This window comes from Triticum urartu, chromosome 3A (assembly GCF_056163025.1).
Source record: "Triticum urartu cultivar PI428250 chromosome 3A, HENAU_Tu73, whole genome shotgun sequence".
Taxonomy (NCBI): domain Eukaryota; kingdom Viridiplantae; phylum Streptophyta; class Magnoliopsida; order Poales; family Poaceae; genus Triticum; species Triticum urartu.
The window spans coordinates 19,125,609-19,141,474 of NC_141875.1; the positions used below are offsets into that span (position 1 = coordinate 19,125,609).

The 15,866-nt window shown below is 45.8% G+C and overlaps 1 protein-coding gene across 1 annotated transcript; it reads left to right on the top strand.

Annotated features, from left to right (window-relative positions):
- Positions 1-6,840: 6,840 nt before the first annotated feature.
- On the top strand, positions 6,841-10,964 carry LOC125542410 (delta(7)-sterol-C5(6)-desaturase). Its single transcript, XM_048705448.2, has 3 exons — positions 6,841-7,200; positions 9,742-10,047; positions 10,442-10,964. Exons 1-3 carry the CDS (start codon positions 6,960-6,962, stop codon positions 10,729-10,731), a joined length of 837 nt encoding a protein of 278 aa, XP_048561405.1. The 5' UTR covers positions 6,841-6,959; the 3' UTR covers positions 10,732-10,964.
- The last annotated feature ends 4,902 nt before the right edge of the window (positions 10,965-15,866 follow it).

A 15,866-nucleotide genomic window follows, 5' to 3' on the forward strand; every position in this document is an offset into this window, starting at 1 on the left:
ATGATAGTCCCACATACTTGTGGCACTGCCGCCTTGGTCACATAGGTGTCAAACGCATGAAGAAGCTCCATGCAGATGGACTTTTAGAGTCTCTTGATTATGAATCATTTGACACGTGCGAACCATGCCTCATGGGAAAAATGACCAAGACTCCGTTCTCAGGAACAATGGGACGAGCAACCAACTTATTGGAAATCATACATACTGATGTGTGCGGTCCAATGAGTGTTGAGGCTCGCGGTGGCTATCGTTATGTTCTCACCCTCACTGATGACTTGAGTAGATATGGGTATGTCTACTTAATGAAACACAAGTATGAAACCTTTGAAAAGTTCAAGGAATTTCAGAGTGAGGTTGAAAATCAACGTGACAGGAAAATCAAGTTTCTACGATCAGATCGTGGAGGAGAATACTTGAGTCACGAATTTGGCACACACTTAAGAAAATGTGGAATAGTTTCACAACTCACGCCGCCTGGAACACCTCAGCGTAACGGTGTGTCCGAATGTCGTAATCGCACTCTATTAGATATAGTGCGATCTATGATGTCTCTTACCGATTTACCGCTATCTTTTTGGGGCTATGCTTTAGAGACTGCCGCATTCACTTTAAATAGGGCTCCGTCGAAATTCGTTGAGACGACACCGTATGAATTATGGTTTGGGAAGAAACCTAAGCTGTCGTTTCTAAAAGTTTGGGGATGCGATGCTTATGTCAAGAAACTTCAACCTGAAAAGCTCGAACCCAAGTCGGAAAAATGCGTCTTCATAGGATACCCTAAAGAAACTGTTGGGTATACCTTCTACCTCAGATCCGAAGGCAAGATCTTTGTTGCCAGGAATGGATCCTTTCTAGAGAAAGAGTTTCTCTCGAAAGAAGTAAGTGGGAGGAAAGTAGAACTTGATGAGGTATTACCTCTTGAACCGGCAAATGGCGCAACTCAAGAAAATGTTCCTGAGGTGCCTGCACCGACTAGAGAGGAAGTTATTGATGATGATCAAGATACTTCTGATCAAGCTCCTACTGAGATTCGAAGGTCCACAAGGACATGTTCCGCACCAGAGTGGTACGGCAACCCTGTCTTGGAAATCATGTTGTTAGACAACGGTGAACCTTCGAACTATGAAGAAGCGATGGCGGGCCCGGATTCCAACAAATGGCTGGAAGCCATGAAATCCGAGATAGGATCCATGTATGAAAACTAAGTATGGACTTTGACTGACTTGCGCATTGAACGGCGAGCCATAGAAAATAAATGGATCTTTAAGAAGAAGACAGACGCGGATGGTAATGTGACCATCTATAAAGCTAGGCTTGTCGCTAAGGGTTATCGACAAGTTCAAGGGGTTGACTACGATGAGACTTTCTCACCGGTAGCGAAGCTAAAGTCTGTCCGAATCATGTTAGCAATTGCCACATTCTACGATTATGAAATATGGCAAATGGACGTCAAAACGGCATTCCTTAATGGTTTCCTTAAGGAAGAATTGTATATGATGCAGCCGGAAGGTTTTGTCGATCCTAAGAATGCTAAAAAGGTGTGCAAGCTCCAACGCTCGATTTATGGGCTGGTGCAAGCATCTCGGAGTTGGAACATTCGCTTTGATGAGATGATCAAAGCGTTTGGGTTTACGCAGACTTATGGAGAAGCCTGCGTTTACAAGAAAGTGAGTGGGAGCTCTGTAGCATTTCTCATATTATATGTAGATGACATACTTTTGATGGGAAATGATATAGAACTCTTGGACAACATCAAGGCCTACTTGAATAAGAGTTTTTCAATGAAGGACCTTGGAGAAGCTGCTTATATATTAGGCATCAAGATCTATAGGGATAGATCGAGACGCCTCATAGGTCTTTCACAAAGCACGTACCTTGATAAGATTTTGAAGAAGTTCAAAATGGACCAGTCCAAGAAAGGGTTCTTGCCTGTTTTGCAAGGTATGAAATTGAGCTCGGCTCAATGCCCGACCATGGCAGAAGATATAGAAGAGATGAGTGTCATCCCCTATGCCTCAGCCATAGGTTCTATTATGTATGCCATGCTGTGTACCAGACCTGATGTAAACCTTGCCGTAAGTTTGGTAGGAAGGTACCAAAGTAATCCCGGCAAGGAACACTAGACAGCGGTCAAGAATATCCTGAAGTACCTGAAAAGGACTAAGGAAATGTTTCTCGTTTATGGAGGTGACGAAGAGCTCGTCGTAAAGGGTTACGTCGACGCTAGCTTCGACACAGATCTGGATGACTCTAAGTCACAAACCGGATACGTGTATATGTTGAATGGTGGAGCAGTGAGTTGGTGCAGCTGCAAACAGAGCGTCGTGGCGGGATCTACATGTGAAGCGGAGTACATGGCAGCCTCGGAGGCAGCACATGAAGCAATATGGGTGAAGGAGTTCATCACCGACCTAGAGTCATACCCAATGCGTCGGGGCCAATCAAACTCTTTTGTGACAACACTGGAGCTATTGCACTTGCCAAGGAGTCCAGGTTTCACAAGAAGACAAGGCACATCAAGCGTCGCTTCAACTCCATTCGTGAAAATGTTCAAGATGGAGACATAGAGATTTGTAAAGTACATACGGACCTGAATATAGCAGATCCGTTGACTAAACCTCTCCCTAGGGCAAAACATGATCAACACCAGAATTCCATGGGTGTTCGATTCATCACAATGTAACTAGATTATTGACTCTAGTGCAAGTGGGAGACTGTTGGAAATATGCCCTAGAGGCAATAATAAAAGTATTATTATTATTATATTTCTTTGATCATGATAATTGTCTTTATTCATGCTATAACTGTATTATCCGGAAATCGTAATACACGTGTGAATACATAGACCATAATATGTCCCTAGTAAGCCTCTAGTTGACTAGCTCGTTGATCAACAGATAGTCATGGTTTCCTGGCTATGGACATTGGATGTCATTGATAACGGGATCACATCATTAGGAGAATGATGTGATGGACAAGGCCCAATCCTAAGCATAGCACAAAGATCGTGTAGTTCGTTTGCTAGAGCTTTTCCAATGTCAAGTATCTTTTCCTTTGACCATGAGATCGTGTAACTCCTGGATACCGTAAGAGTGCTTTGGGTGTATCAAACGTCACAACGTAACTGGGTGACTATAAAGGTGCACTACAGGTATCTCCGAAAGTGTCTGTTGGGTTGACACGGATCGAGACTGGGATTTGTCACTCCATATAACGGAGAGGTATCACTGGGCCCACTCGGTAATGCATCATCATTATGAGCTCAAGGTGACCAAGTGGTTGATCACGGGATCATGCATTACGGTACGAGTAAAGTGACTTGCCGGTAACGAGACTGAACAAGGTATTGGGATACCGACGATCGAATCTCGGGCAAGTAACATACCGATTGACAAAGGGAATTGTATACGGGGTTGATTAATCCTCGACATCGTGGTTCATCCGATGAGATCATCGTGGAGCATGTGGGAGCCATCATGGGTATCCAGATCCCTCTGTTGGTTATTGACCGGAGAGTCGTCTCGGTCATGTCTGCATGTCTCCCGAACCCGTAGGGTCTACACACTTAAGGTTCGGTGACGCTAGGGTTGTGAAGATATGTATATGCAGTAACCCGAATGTTGTTCGGAGTCCCGGATGAGATCCCGGACGTCACGAGGAGTTCCGGAATGGTCCGGAGGTAAAGAATTATATATAGGAAATGCTGTTTCGGCCATCGGGACAAGTTTCGGGGTTATCGGTATTGTACCGGGACCACCGGAGGGGTCCCGGGGGCCCACCGGGTGGGGCCACCTGTCCTGGGGGGGCACATGGGCTGTAGGGGGTGCGCCTTGGCCTACATGGGCCAAGGCACGAGCCCCTATAGGCCCATGCGCCTAGGGTTTCCATATGGGAGGAGTCCCACTAGTGGAAGGCACCCCTAAGTGCCTTGGGGGGGAGGGAAACCTCCCCTGGCCGCCGCACCTAGGAGATTGGATCTCCTAGGCTGCGCACCCCCCCCTTGGCCCTCCTATATATAGTTGAGGAGAGGGAGGACTTCAGACCTCAGCCTTGGCGCCTCCCTCTCTCCCCGTTACGTCTCTCTTTCGTAGTATAGGCGAAGCCCTGCTACTGTGACGCCCTGCATCCACCACCACGCCGTCGTGCTGCTGGATCTTCATCAACCTCTCCTTCCCCCTTGCTGGATCAAGAAAGGAGGAGACGTCATCCGTTCCGTACGTGTGTTGAACGCGGAGGTGCCGTCCGTTCGGCGCTTGGTCATCGGTGATTTGGATCACGTCGTGTTCGACTACATCATCCCCGTTCTTTGAACGCTTCCGCTCGCGATCTACAAGTTACGTAGATGCATCTAATCACTCGTTGCTAGATGAACTCCTAGATGGATCTTGGTGAAACCGTAGGAAAATTTTTGTTTTCTGCAACGTTCTCCAACAGATCATCCACGCCACCCTCCTTTCATTGTAATCGAAACTATCGATATCGACGGCGTTGGTGTCCAACAAGTTCACGAACTCGGCAGTGGCATTGTTTGAACCACCGCTACATTGAGGGACATCAAGTCAAGAACAACCACAACGCCGAAAAGCGAAGCAAGAACAAAAGATCGACGATGCATACCTTCCGGCCATTTCATCGAACACCTCGCTTGTGGTGGAAGCAGCGCCATTGAACGACATTGTCGGGGAACATCTCGTCGGGGCGGAGGGAGTGGACGAAGGCGCCGACCTTTTCGTAAGAACCTTCCTTCGCTTCACGCCCGAAACCTTGCTCCCCTTCTCCGCCAGTTGCCGGGTAGATCACGCAGCGGCGGCGGTACCCGACGCGCGTGCCTTTCCGGCGGGGCCAGCCGGATTGCCGTCCTGCACGACAACATTGCGCTGCCGCTTGCGGGCAGGCGCGTTGGGGCCTTGGGCGACGGCGGGGGCGACATGGCCGGCGACGAGATCCGCCGGAGGGGATTGCGCGTGCGCGACCTCCACAGTGACGGGGGACGGCCGGGAGACTTCCATGACGGCGAAGAATGGCAGGGAAGATGGACCGGAGCGCGAAGTGGCGGGCAATGGCGGCCGAGGAGGGGGGGGAGCGGGAACAGCCACGCAGAAATTTTCCTCACGCCAAATCTCACTGCGGATAGTGGGCGAGCTCGGGTCGGCCTCCCGCCCCGTGAATCCAAAGGTTGAGGGCACACTTTTGCCGCCCCCCCCCCCTCCCCCCAAAAAAAAACTTCTACGGATCGGACACGTTTGCGGGGTTTGTTCGGACATAATTTTCCACGCCAACCCGTATTTCGACGGTTATTTTACGGGTTACGACTTTTTATAGGATGTGCTAGAGATGCTTTTAGCCGGGGACCGGCCGGCGACCGCGGGCCAGCCGGGAGTTCCGCCGAGGGGCGGCGCCGCCTCGTCTCGCGCACGGCGCACGGCGTATCATGTGCACCGTGTTTCCTGAGGCACAGCCATGGGACTGGGGCAATACAGGCGTGAATGTTTGCTCGCAATACCTACGGCGGCACCAAGTTTTGCCGGTAGACGCAGCCCGCGGGCCCACGGCCAACTGGAATGCACGCTGGCGACGGACAGAGAGATACTATATGTGTTCCCCACGGTGTCTCAGGCTTGTCCAGCCTAATCTAATCAAACAAAAACAAAAAATTGTTTGGCAACCACATTGCACGTGAAGTGACACCGCACAAGCGCAGGCAGCCCAGCGGGTGAGAACTTTGCATAAAGCCATCTTAATTATGGTCAAAACTGCACAAAACTGCCGATTTTTGCTTTCGAAATGGCGGTTCGAAGAATGAGGGCCTGGATTCGAGCAAGGTAAGGTAAGCTCGCTCTAATTCATCGGCAAACGATGTTTGCACCGGAAAAAGATGTTTCATTTTTGGCTTCCATTTCCATAAAAAGAAGAAAAATCCGGTTCTTTTGTAAGTTTACGCGTTTATTTTCATTTCCATTTCGTTATGTTTCCATGTATTCCGGAGTGGACGAAAGTCCATTTCGTTTTCATCACTACTCGTAGGGATGTGGAGACCTCAATATGACAAAATAAAACTAAAACAGAAAAGAAATGAGAGGCGCCACCACGATTTATTTATTGTGAAGCGTTGGATGTGTAGTAATAGAGGAGAAGCTGTAGAAGAACAACAACACCTCCAATCACGGTATTGTCCTCAATAAAGAGAAGAGCGGGGAAGTGAGGTGGCGCCTGCCATAAGAGAATCGACGTATTCACTTGTCAGTTTGTGTTTCTATAAACACAAATAATTTGATTTTTGAGCAATAAGGGGAAGGCGGACCTAAGAATAGCGGAAGGGGATTTGAGCAATTGTCTCGAAATTTAATCCAAGCAATGAGGAGTATATAGAAACACAACGAATTGGAAATGAAATTTACAAAAGGATAGGAAGGCCTAAGGGGGTGATTGTCGAGATAGAGTTGGTAAAATATATTTTTTCTATCACATAATTTTTATGTATTTCTTTTTCTTTCGAATCGAGAACCGCAGAACAATCCTTCTACGGTATCTTATATTTAATTAATGCTTTATTAGAACCATATGCGTGCTCCGAAAGAAAATCGACGGTTATCATGTCACATGGGTGTGTATACAAGACGAGAACGGCGTCGTGCCGATATGAATTCATCAAAATTTAGCTAGCCGTCAAGGTTAAAACCGAGTGGCCACCGAACAATTTTTGGCAGCCGATGATTCCCACGGCATGGATCCAGCGCCCCTGAGTCGCCGGCATTTCTGTCACGCCCTCCTTCGGGCAACACAAAGGACGGGGACGGGGACGAGACGAGACCCCCGCCCCACCTGGGCACATGCGGCCGCGGTGTTGGTGTCCAGATCGCACCGCCCTCCACCCTGCCTTTTAAAACCCCACCCCGCAGCCACCGAGCATCCCTCCCCCCACGTTTTCCACCCACCAGACACTCCCACGGCTGCCGGCAATGGCGGCGGCGGCGGCGGAGCAGGACTACTGGGGCCTGTTCCGGGAGGAGACGGGCTGGTACAACGAGATCTTCCTCAGCGCCGTCGTGCCGGGCGGCGGCGGCTGGTGGCGGGCGCTGCCGCACCCGCTCCGCTCCTGGCTGCGCAACTGCATCGGCGGCTACCTCCTCTACTTCGCCACCGGCTTCCTCTGGTGCTTCGTCATCTACTACTGGAAGCGCAACGCCTACATCCCCAAAGGTCCCGCCTTTCCTTAACCCCTCCCCTCCCCCCATGCCGTCCTAGAATCCCAGTACCAGCAGTATCAATCCCTCTCCCCCTCCCCCTGTTGATTGGCTCTTCTAATCCTCCGAGGAGGATGATTTACTGGGGCTAAGCGTGTTCCGTGAAAGGGATTTGGGCTTCGGCCTCTTTCACTGGTCCCGTGAGCCAAGAAAATGACGGCGAGAGGTTTGATTGGTTGGTGAGGGAAAGGAATGCCGCCGCTTTTCGATCCCCAATTATCAGTGGTCCGTTTGGAGTTCACTGCTCACGATTCGGGGGGCTTCGTGGTGATTTATCCGCCAGGTGCTCGGCCTGGGCTCAGCTCCTACCTCCCAGTCTGGTTGTTGGATGAGGTGGGTTTGGGGTCACATCTTGGATTTGTCTGCTGGCTCGTCGATGGTCACGAAGATCGGCTGAACAGATATTTCTCTGTCGAAACAGATCGCTGAAGTCCATTCCTGCTGCTTTTTCAAGCAACAATAAGCAGCTTGTTGCTTGATCGAACTGCTATTTGCTACCTAGTTGGAACAAACCTCCTGTTTTATCACTGCTTGGTTGAGGTGCGTAGCATTCAGTAATCAGTAGCATGGATGCATAATTAACCAAGCTGTTCAAAAGGTCTGCCTTTTGATTGGTGCCACATTTAAATTCTGTGTTCTCGGTCAGATCGCGAACCAAGTTAGATGACAGAGATGTAGACCACTAACATTTTTAAGTGGCTGATGTATGCTTGGACTGCTAACGTTTTCGGGGCGTTTTTCTAATGCCTTGCCAGATTGCATCATGTTTTAATTGATTACTTTTGCCGGCTTCTTAGCTCAATCACATGGCAACAAATGGAGGTCTCTGTCAATCTGGCAACATTGCTTAAATAGTACAGTAGTACAGCTACAACTTGCTGATTTATGCTCTGTCCTGGGCAATTTTCTGAAATGTCCCCCATACTTGTCATGACCCGTCTGCAATCAGGCATATCCTCATACTCGTCATGACTTGATCACATTGTAACAAATGGTCGTCTCTGTCAACCTGTCAATTTCCGTGTTTGCTTATGCTTAAATGCTCCTCCAACTCCAAAAAGAAGGCATTGATATGATCTGAAAATATATTTTATTTCTATTTTACAGAACTACAGATACTACTTCTTGTTATGCTTTCTCCTGGGCATTTTCTGAAACGTCCAGGACCTTGCAATCGTGCATATGCTCATACTAGACAGCTCGTCTTCCAGTACTATGAATAGATGGGGGACCTGTGTGGTAGATATTTATCTAACTCCTGTATCTTTATGGAGATAATTGCATGATGTTCTGGGTGCACCCACGTTCTGGACCACTCGAACAAAAACTCATAATTGAATTCACAACTAAAAAAGGCAGAGTGTCTCTTTCAGAAAACAGTAATAAGAAGGATATGGCACCCTATCTTCTCGAACAAAAACTCATAATTGAATTCACAGCTAAAGAAAGGCAGGGTGTCTCTTCAGAAAACACTAACAAAAAGGATATGGCAGCCTATCTTATCTGGTGTACACTTGTGTCTAGCGATTGTTGACTTGATTGTCCTATGGGACCAAGATGCTTTTTGTTTTTCTTAGGTTCGAGACAACTGTAATAGAACCTTTTCAGCTGGAATTCCTGCTTCTTTGGAAATTGAATTCCAGTTTGCTACATGATACTGTTCTGTGCAAGCAAAGCTGTTAGTCCAATTTGTTTGTTCATCATCACTGTAATATACTCCCTCTGTAATATAAGATCTTTTAGATTTAGATCACTACTTTAGTGATCTAAAAGATCTTATATTACTTTACAGAGGGAGTATTTTGCATTAGATGTGATTTAGTGTTTTATAGTCTGGAAGTGGAACTTTATCTTAAACGTCATGTCAACATTTTGCAGTGCTGCCATGGGTTTGGTTGTAGGACATCTGCTGGAACCAAACGGTCACGTGGTCATCGCTTTTAATTTTTCAGATTTTTCCCCCGACATTAGGAGCCCCCCCCCCCCCCCCCCCCCCTCCCAATTTCATAACATAATTAAACTCATAACAAACGTCATCACGCAAGTGTGACGCAAACAGATTCATGGAAATAAACCAGTTTGCAGGCCCAACCAAAACAGAAGATGCGTACAGATCATTTATATTAACTTTGTGACTCTTACCCTCTTAACTGCTGGCTGATGGTCTAAATAGATAGCAGTGCTATTTTTTTCGTTCTGCTCACTAATATAAATCATTTCTGACCTTTCATATTCCCCAATGCATTTTAATTAACATGGTAGCAAAAATTACATATTATGAAAGTACTTTGTAAGATAAATTTGCTTATATGGTTTGTCTTCATTCTTTAACTCCAAATGGCCAGTAAGTGCCACAATTATCGCACGCACTTCACTTCTGCTCGATTTTCCTGTTCGTCCTATGGATTTATTCGAGTAATTTTAAAACCTTGTGTATAGGTGTATTTGATAAGGATTTATAAAACGCCTTGCTGAAACATTATGTTATTTGATGCAGATGCTGTCCCTACAGTAGAAGCTATGAAGAAGCAAATAATTGTTGCATCAAAGGCTATGCCTTTCTACTGTGCTCTTCCATCCGTATCTGAGCACATGATTGAGAGTGGATGGACACGGTGTTTCTTTCATATCAGCGAAGTTGGTTGGCCTATGTACATTGTCTATGTGTCTCTATATCTCATCTTTGTGGAGTTTGGAATTTACTGGATGCACAGAGAGTTGCATGACATAAAGCCACTATACAAGCACCTACATGCAACCCACCACATTTACAACAAGGAGAATACCCTATCACCATTTGCTGGTAAGTTCTTATTGAGCTGTTGATTCTTGAATATGGCAAATGCATCTCTTTTCTTCTGTGCTAGATGTGCTAGAGTATATAACTTCGCTGTAACAGTGATGAACAAGGGTTCTAGATAACGGGCTTAGCTTACGTTAGCGTTCCTGTTTCTTGTTCTTGTGAAATGTTAATCCATTGCTAATAAATATTAATCCCTTGCTTATAATTGTTCTTATGACGCTATCTGTATGTCAGTATACTTGAGTATAATGGTTTATTTGTACTCTGGAATAATTATTCAGAATGCGGCAGACACTGGGCTTCTTTAATTTAATGTTTTGCCCCTCTGACGGGTAGAAATTGAATTGCCTCTTCATTAGGGACAGCTCTAATCTACGCCTTTTGTTCCTTCCAGGACTAGCATTCCATCCATTGGACGGGATACTGCAAGCCATATCGCACGTGATTGCTCTGTTCCTTCTCCCGATGCACTTCAGGACGCACATTGCTCTGTTATTCATAGAGGCGGTGTGGACGGCCAACATCCACGACTGCATCCATGGCAAGATCTGGCCGGTGATGGGCGCCGGCTACCACACCATCCACCACACGACGTACCGGCACAACTACGGCCACTACACCGTGTGGATGGACTGGCTGTTTGGCACCCTCCGCGAGCCGGAGGATCTCCTCAAGAAGGACTGAGCTCGTGCGAGCGCGGTCTTTTCGTCTCTGTAGCAATGTGAAGTGTAGTAGAAGTGTTAAAGGCTTAACCCTCCATCTGTTTATTGTGCTGAAAGATGTTTGATGTTGTGTTTACGACAGTTAGCGGTGTGCTGTTTCAGTCTCAGTCTGGTAGGTGGAAATAATAAGGTTGTTTATTTAGCTTTGTTCCTCTGGGATGCGGTGAAATCAAGGGGCTTGTACCCTTTTCGGCAGCATGATGGGTTTGTTTGTTGTTATATACATAGGGCTTGATGCTGTTTTTGCACACAAAGTTCATAGTGGTTTGGAGAAAAAATAAATCCGGGTGGAAACCGAGTACGCTGGACAAGGTGTGTTTTCAAATGTTCTAGAAATTCTGGAAACAAATACCCTGGACAAGGTATGTTTCAGTTCTGGAGCAGTATATATTATGCTGGAGAAGTGATGTTCTACAAACATGTGGAAAAAATAAAATTCACTTGAGAAGTATAAGAACAAAAAAAAAACATATCCAGCAATGGATGAATAGTGGCAACAGGCGTAGCATCGCTGTTCCTGCATAGTTCTTGTTCTTTCTTGTCTCACGAATGAACATGGGTTCGAAATATCAAATTCATCAGCTCCCAAATGTGATTTATATGGAGTTGTCATCGTGACTTGGTTTTCCATTGGGTACTTTCTCTGTAGTTTTCCTGCATGTCTCTGATGGTAATAGTGTTTTTTGTGGAATCGCTGGCCATGTTGCTGCTGCTGCTGCTGCCCACCAAAAGAATAAAACAGACTGAGAGAATACCATCAGCTAGTTTTCCAAGAATTCTTTAGAACTTCCGGCTTTCTTCTTTTAGTCTCTCTGCATTTGTCTGATTCTGACAGAAGTGCTCTTGAAGACAACAGCGGCCTCAGCGGCGACGGGCCATCTAATTTATTTTATATCTTTTAAGTTTTAGTTTAATTAAGAACTGTGTTGAACTTGCCTATTGTGAAGGTGTGGACGTTTTAATGTTTTTATATTATTTGCAACGTTTATTTGGGTTAGTTTGGGGCCAAAATTTAAGTCCAAACACACAGACACTTTGGGTACGCCTGGCTGGATGGACGCACAATGGCCGCACAACCGCAAACGAATGTGCGCGTCTGTTTGCCACCTCAAACGGACGAAACGGACGTCCGTTGGAGGTCGTGCGTTGGAGTTGCCCTAAGACTGAACATGTTGGTAGCTCCTGTACATCAACCAAATGCGCATATTTTTTTTCTCGTAATAGTGATAAAAATCGTGCGAATCTCGGATGCCGAAACGGAGTAGCATCAGTATGTGCGTGCGTCTCTAGTTAGTTGTGTTCTCCATCGAGTTGGTCTTGTGTTTCTTTTTTAACTGTCTCTCTTGAACATTAGTATTCGCATGTTACAACACTCTGTTCTTTTTTTTAACATCAGTATAGACGTAAGCGCTTATACATACACGCATACACTTATTTTTATGAATGTACACACATATATCCTATCCCTATGAACAACTTTGAGAAACTGAGCCGGTATGTCATCTTGAAATTCTTAAGCGTGCGTGCGTGCGTGCCCACTGCTCGTTCTGATCAAAACCAGGCAGGACAGATGGGCAGAGCCAAAGGCCAGGTTTCGCCCACCTTGCGCCGGCTCACTTCCGGCATGAAGCTGGCCACTGAGCGGAGCCGTATCCTGTTTTTTTGTGGAGCGTTGAAGTTGGCAGCACGAGTAGCTCATAGAGTTTGATTCTTGTGCACGTGAGTGTCTACAAAAAGCCTTCTACATATGCGATCTTCCGTTAGAAACAAAAGTTAGAAAAAAGGTTTTTTTATTACACGATCAACGCTCTTGAAGTACATATATTCCATAACTTAAATTATTTTTAAAAAACTAAAAAAACCACGAATTTGAAAAATGTTAACACGGTATCAAAAATTGTTAGCGTAAATTTTAAAAATGTTGATAATATTCAATAAAATATTTGTGCCATTCAAAAAATTATCACCCGTATCAAAAAAAGTACATGGCATATTTAGAAAATGTTTATTCAATGTAAAAAAAATATTCATGTATTTCAACGAAATTTGCTCCGTACCGTTCAAAAAACATTCAAGTGCTTCAAAAAACATATGTTCATGACATTTCCATACAATGTTAAAAAAAGTCTGTGCACTTAAAAAAATATTTTTTTAATCATTAGAAATATATTCCAACTTGTGTTTGAAAAATGTTCGAAACGCATTTAAAAAAAATTGAGTGTGTTTAAACCAAAGATTAAATCGTGGGCGATGGGAAATAGCGGAAGGAAAGTTTGCCGCGATCGTTAAGAAAGAAACGACGCGTTCTCCGGCGATTGCGGCGCGATCTCCCGCGATTCTGGGGAGGAAGTAAATCGTGAAGGAAATATGCCCTAGAGGCAATAATAAAGTTATTATTTATTTCCTTATATCATGATAAATGTTTATTATTCATGCTAGAATTGTATTAACCGGAAACATAATACATGTGTGAATACATAGACAAACAGAGTGTCACTAGTATGCCTCTACTTGACTAGCTCGTTAATCGAGGATGGTTATGTTTACTAACCATAAACAAAAGAGTTGTTATTTGATTAACGGGATCACATCATTAGGAGAATGATGTGGTTGACATGACCCATTCCATTAGCTTAGCACCCGATCGTTTAGTATGTTGCTATTGCTTTCTTCATGACTTATACATGTTCCTATGACTATGAGATTATGTAACTCCCGTTTACCGGAGGAACACTTTGTGTGCTACCAAACGTCACAACGTAAATGGGTGATTATAAAGGTGCTCTACAGGTGTCTCCAAAGGTACATGTTGGGTTGGCGTATTTCGAGATTAGGATTTGTCACTCCGATTGTCGGAGAGGTATCTCTGGGCCCTCTCGGTAATGCACATCACATAAGCCTTGCAAGCATTGCAACTAATGAGTTAGTTGCGAAATGATGTATTACGGAACGAGTAAAGAGACTTGCCGGTAACGAGATTGAACTAGGTATTGAGATACCGACGATCGAATCTCGGGCAAGTAACATACCGATGACAAAGGGAACAACGTATGTTGTTATGCGGTCTGACCGATAAAGATCTTCGTAGAATATGTAGGAACCAACATGAGCATGCAGGTTCCGCTATTGGTTATTGACCAGAGACGTGTCTCGGTCATGTCTACATTGTTCTCGAACCGTAGGGTCCGCACGCTTAACGTTACGATGACAGTTTCATTATGAGTTTATGTATTTTGATATACCGAAGGTTGTTCGGAGTCCCGGATGTGATCATGGACATGACGAGGAGTCTCGAAATGGTCGAGACATAAAGATCGATATATTGGAAGCCTATATTTGGATATCAGAATTGTTCAGGGTGAAATCGGGATTTTACTGGAGTACCGGGGGGGTTACCGGAACCCCCCGGAGGGTTATTGGGCCTACATGGGCCTTAAGGGAGAAGAGGAAAGGAGGCAAGAGGTGGCCGCACGCCCCTCCCCTTCCTAGTCCGAATAGGACAAGGGAAGGGGGGCGGCGCCCCCCCCCCCTTTCCTTTCCCTCTTCCTCCTCTTTCCCCTTCTCCTTATCCAACTAGGAAAGAAGGGAGTCCTACTCCCGGTGGGAGTAGGACTCCCCCTTGGTGCGCCCTCCTTGGCCGGCTGCCCCCTTCCCTTGGCTCCTTTATATACGGGGGCAAGGGGCACCCTAGGACACACAAGTTGATCTTCGTGATCGTTCCTTAGCCGTGTGTGGTGCCCCCCTCCACGATATTACACCTCGGTCATATTGTAGCGGTGCTTAGGCAAAGCCCTGCAACGGTTGAACATCAAGATCGTCACCATGCCGTCGTGCTGACGGAACTCTTCCCCGAAGCTTTGCTGGATCGGAGCCCGGGGAACGTCATCGAGCTGAACGTGTGCCAAGAACTCGGAGGTGCCGGAGTAACGGTGCTTGGATCGGTTGAACCGGAAAGACGTACGACTACTTCCTCTACGTTGCGTCAACGCTTCCGCTTCGGTCTACGAGGGTACATAGACAACACTCTCCCCTCTCGTTGCTATGCATCACCATGATCTTGCTTGTGCGTAGGAATTTTTTTGAAATTACTACGTTCCCCAACAGTGGCATCCGAGCCTAGGTTTTATATGTTGATGTTATATGCACGAGTAGAACACAAGTGAGTTGTGGGCGATATAAGTCATACTGCTTACCAGCATGTCATACTTTGGTTCAGCGGTATTGTTGGACGAAGCGGCCCGGACCGACATTACGCGTACGCTTACGCGAGACCGGTTCTCCCGACGTGCTTTGCACATAGGTGGCTTGCGGGTGACAGTTTCTCCAACTTTAGTTGAACCGAGTGTGGCTACGCCCAGTCCTTGCGAAGGTTAAAACAACACCAAGTTGACAAACTATTGTTATGGTTTTGATGCGTAGGTAAGATCGGTTCTTGCTTAAGCCCGTAGCAGCCACGTAAAACTTGCAACAACACAGTAGATGACGTCTAACTTGTTTTTGCAGGGCATATTGTGATGTGATATGGTCAATACATGATGCTAAATTTTATTGTATGAGATGATCATGTTTTGTAACTGAGTTATCGGCAACTGGCATGAGCCATATGGTTGTTGCTTTATTGTATGCAATGCAATCACGCTGTAATGCTTTACTTTATCACTAAGCGGTAGCGATAGTCGTGGAAGCATAAGATTGGCGAGACGACAACGATGCTACGATGGAGATCAAGGTGTCGCGCTGGTGACGATGGTGATCACGACGGTGCTTCGAAGATGGAGATCACAAGCACAAGATGATGATGGCCATATCATATCACTTATATTGATTGCATGTGATGTTTATCTTTTATGCATCTTATCTTGCTTTGACTGACGGTAGCATTATAAGATGATCTCTCACTAATTATCAAGAAGTGTTCTCCCTGAGTATGCACCATTGCGAAAGTTCTTCGTGCTGAGACACCACGTGATGATCGGGTGTGATAGGCTCTACGTTCAAATACAACGGGTGCAAAACAGTTGCACACGCGGAATACTCAGGTTATACTTGACGAGCCAAGCATATACAGATATGGCCTTGGAACACGGAGACTGAAAG

Coding starts and splice junctions, on each gene's coding strand:
- LOC125542410 (XM_048705448.2), top strand. CDS start 6,960: ATGGCGGCGGCGGCGGCGGAGCAGGACTACTGGGGCCTGTTCCGGGAG. Junction 7,201..9,741: donor CAACGCCTACATCCCCAAAG/GTCCCGCCTTTC, acceptor TATTTGATGCAG/ATGCTGTCCCTACAGTAGAA. Junction 10,048..10,441: donor TACCCTATCACCATTTGCTG/GTAAGTTCTTAT, acceptor TGTTCCTTCCAG/GACTAGCATTCCATCCATTG.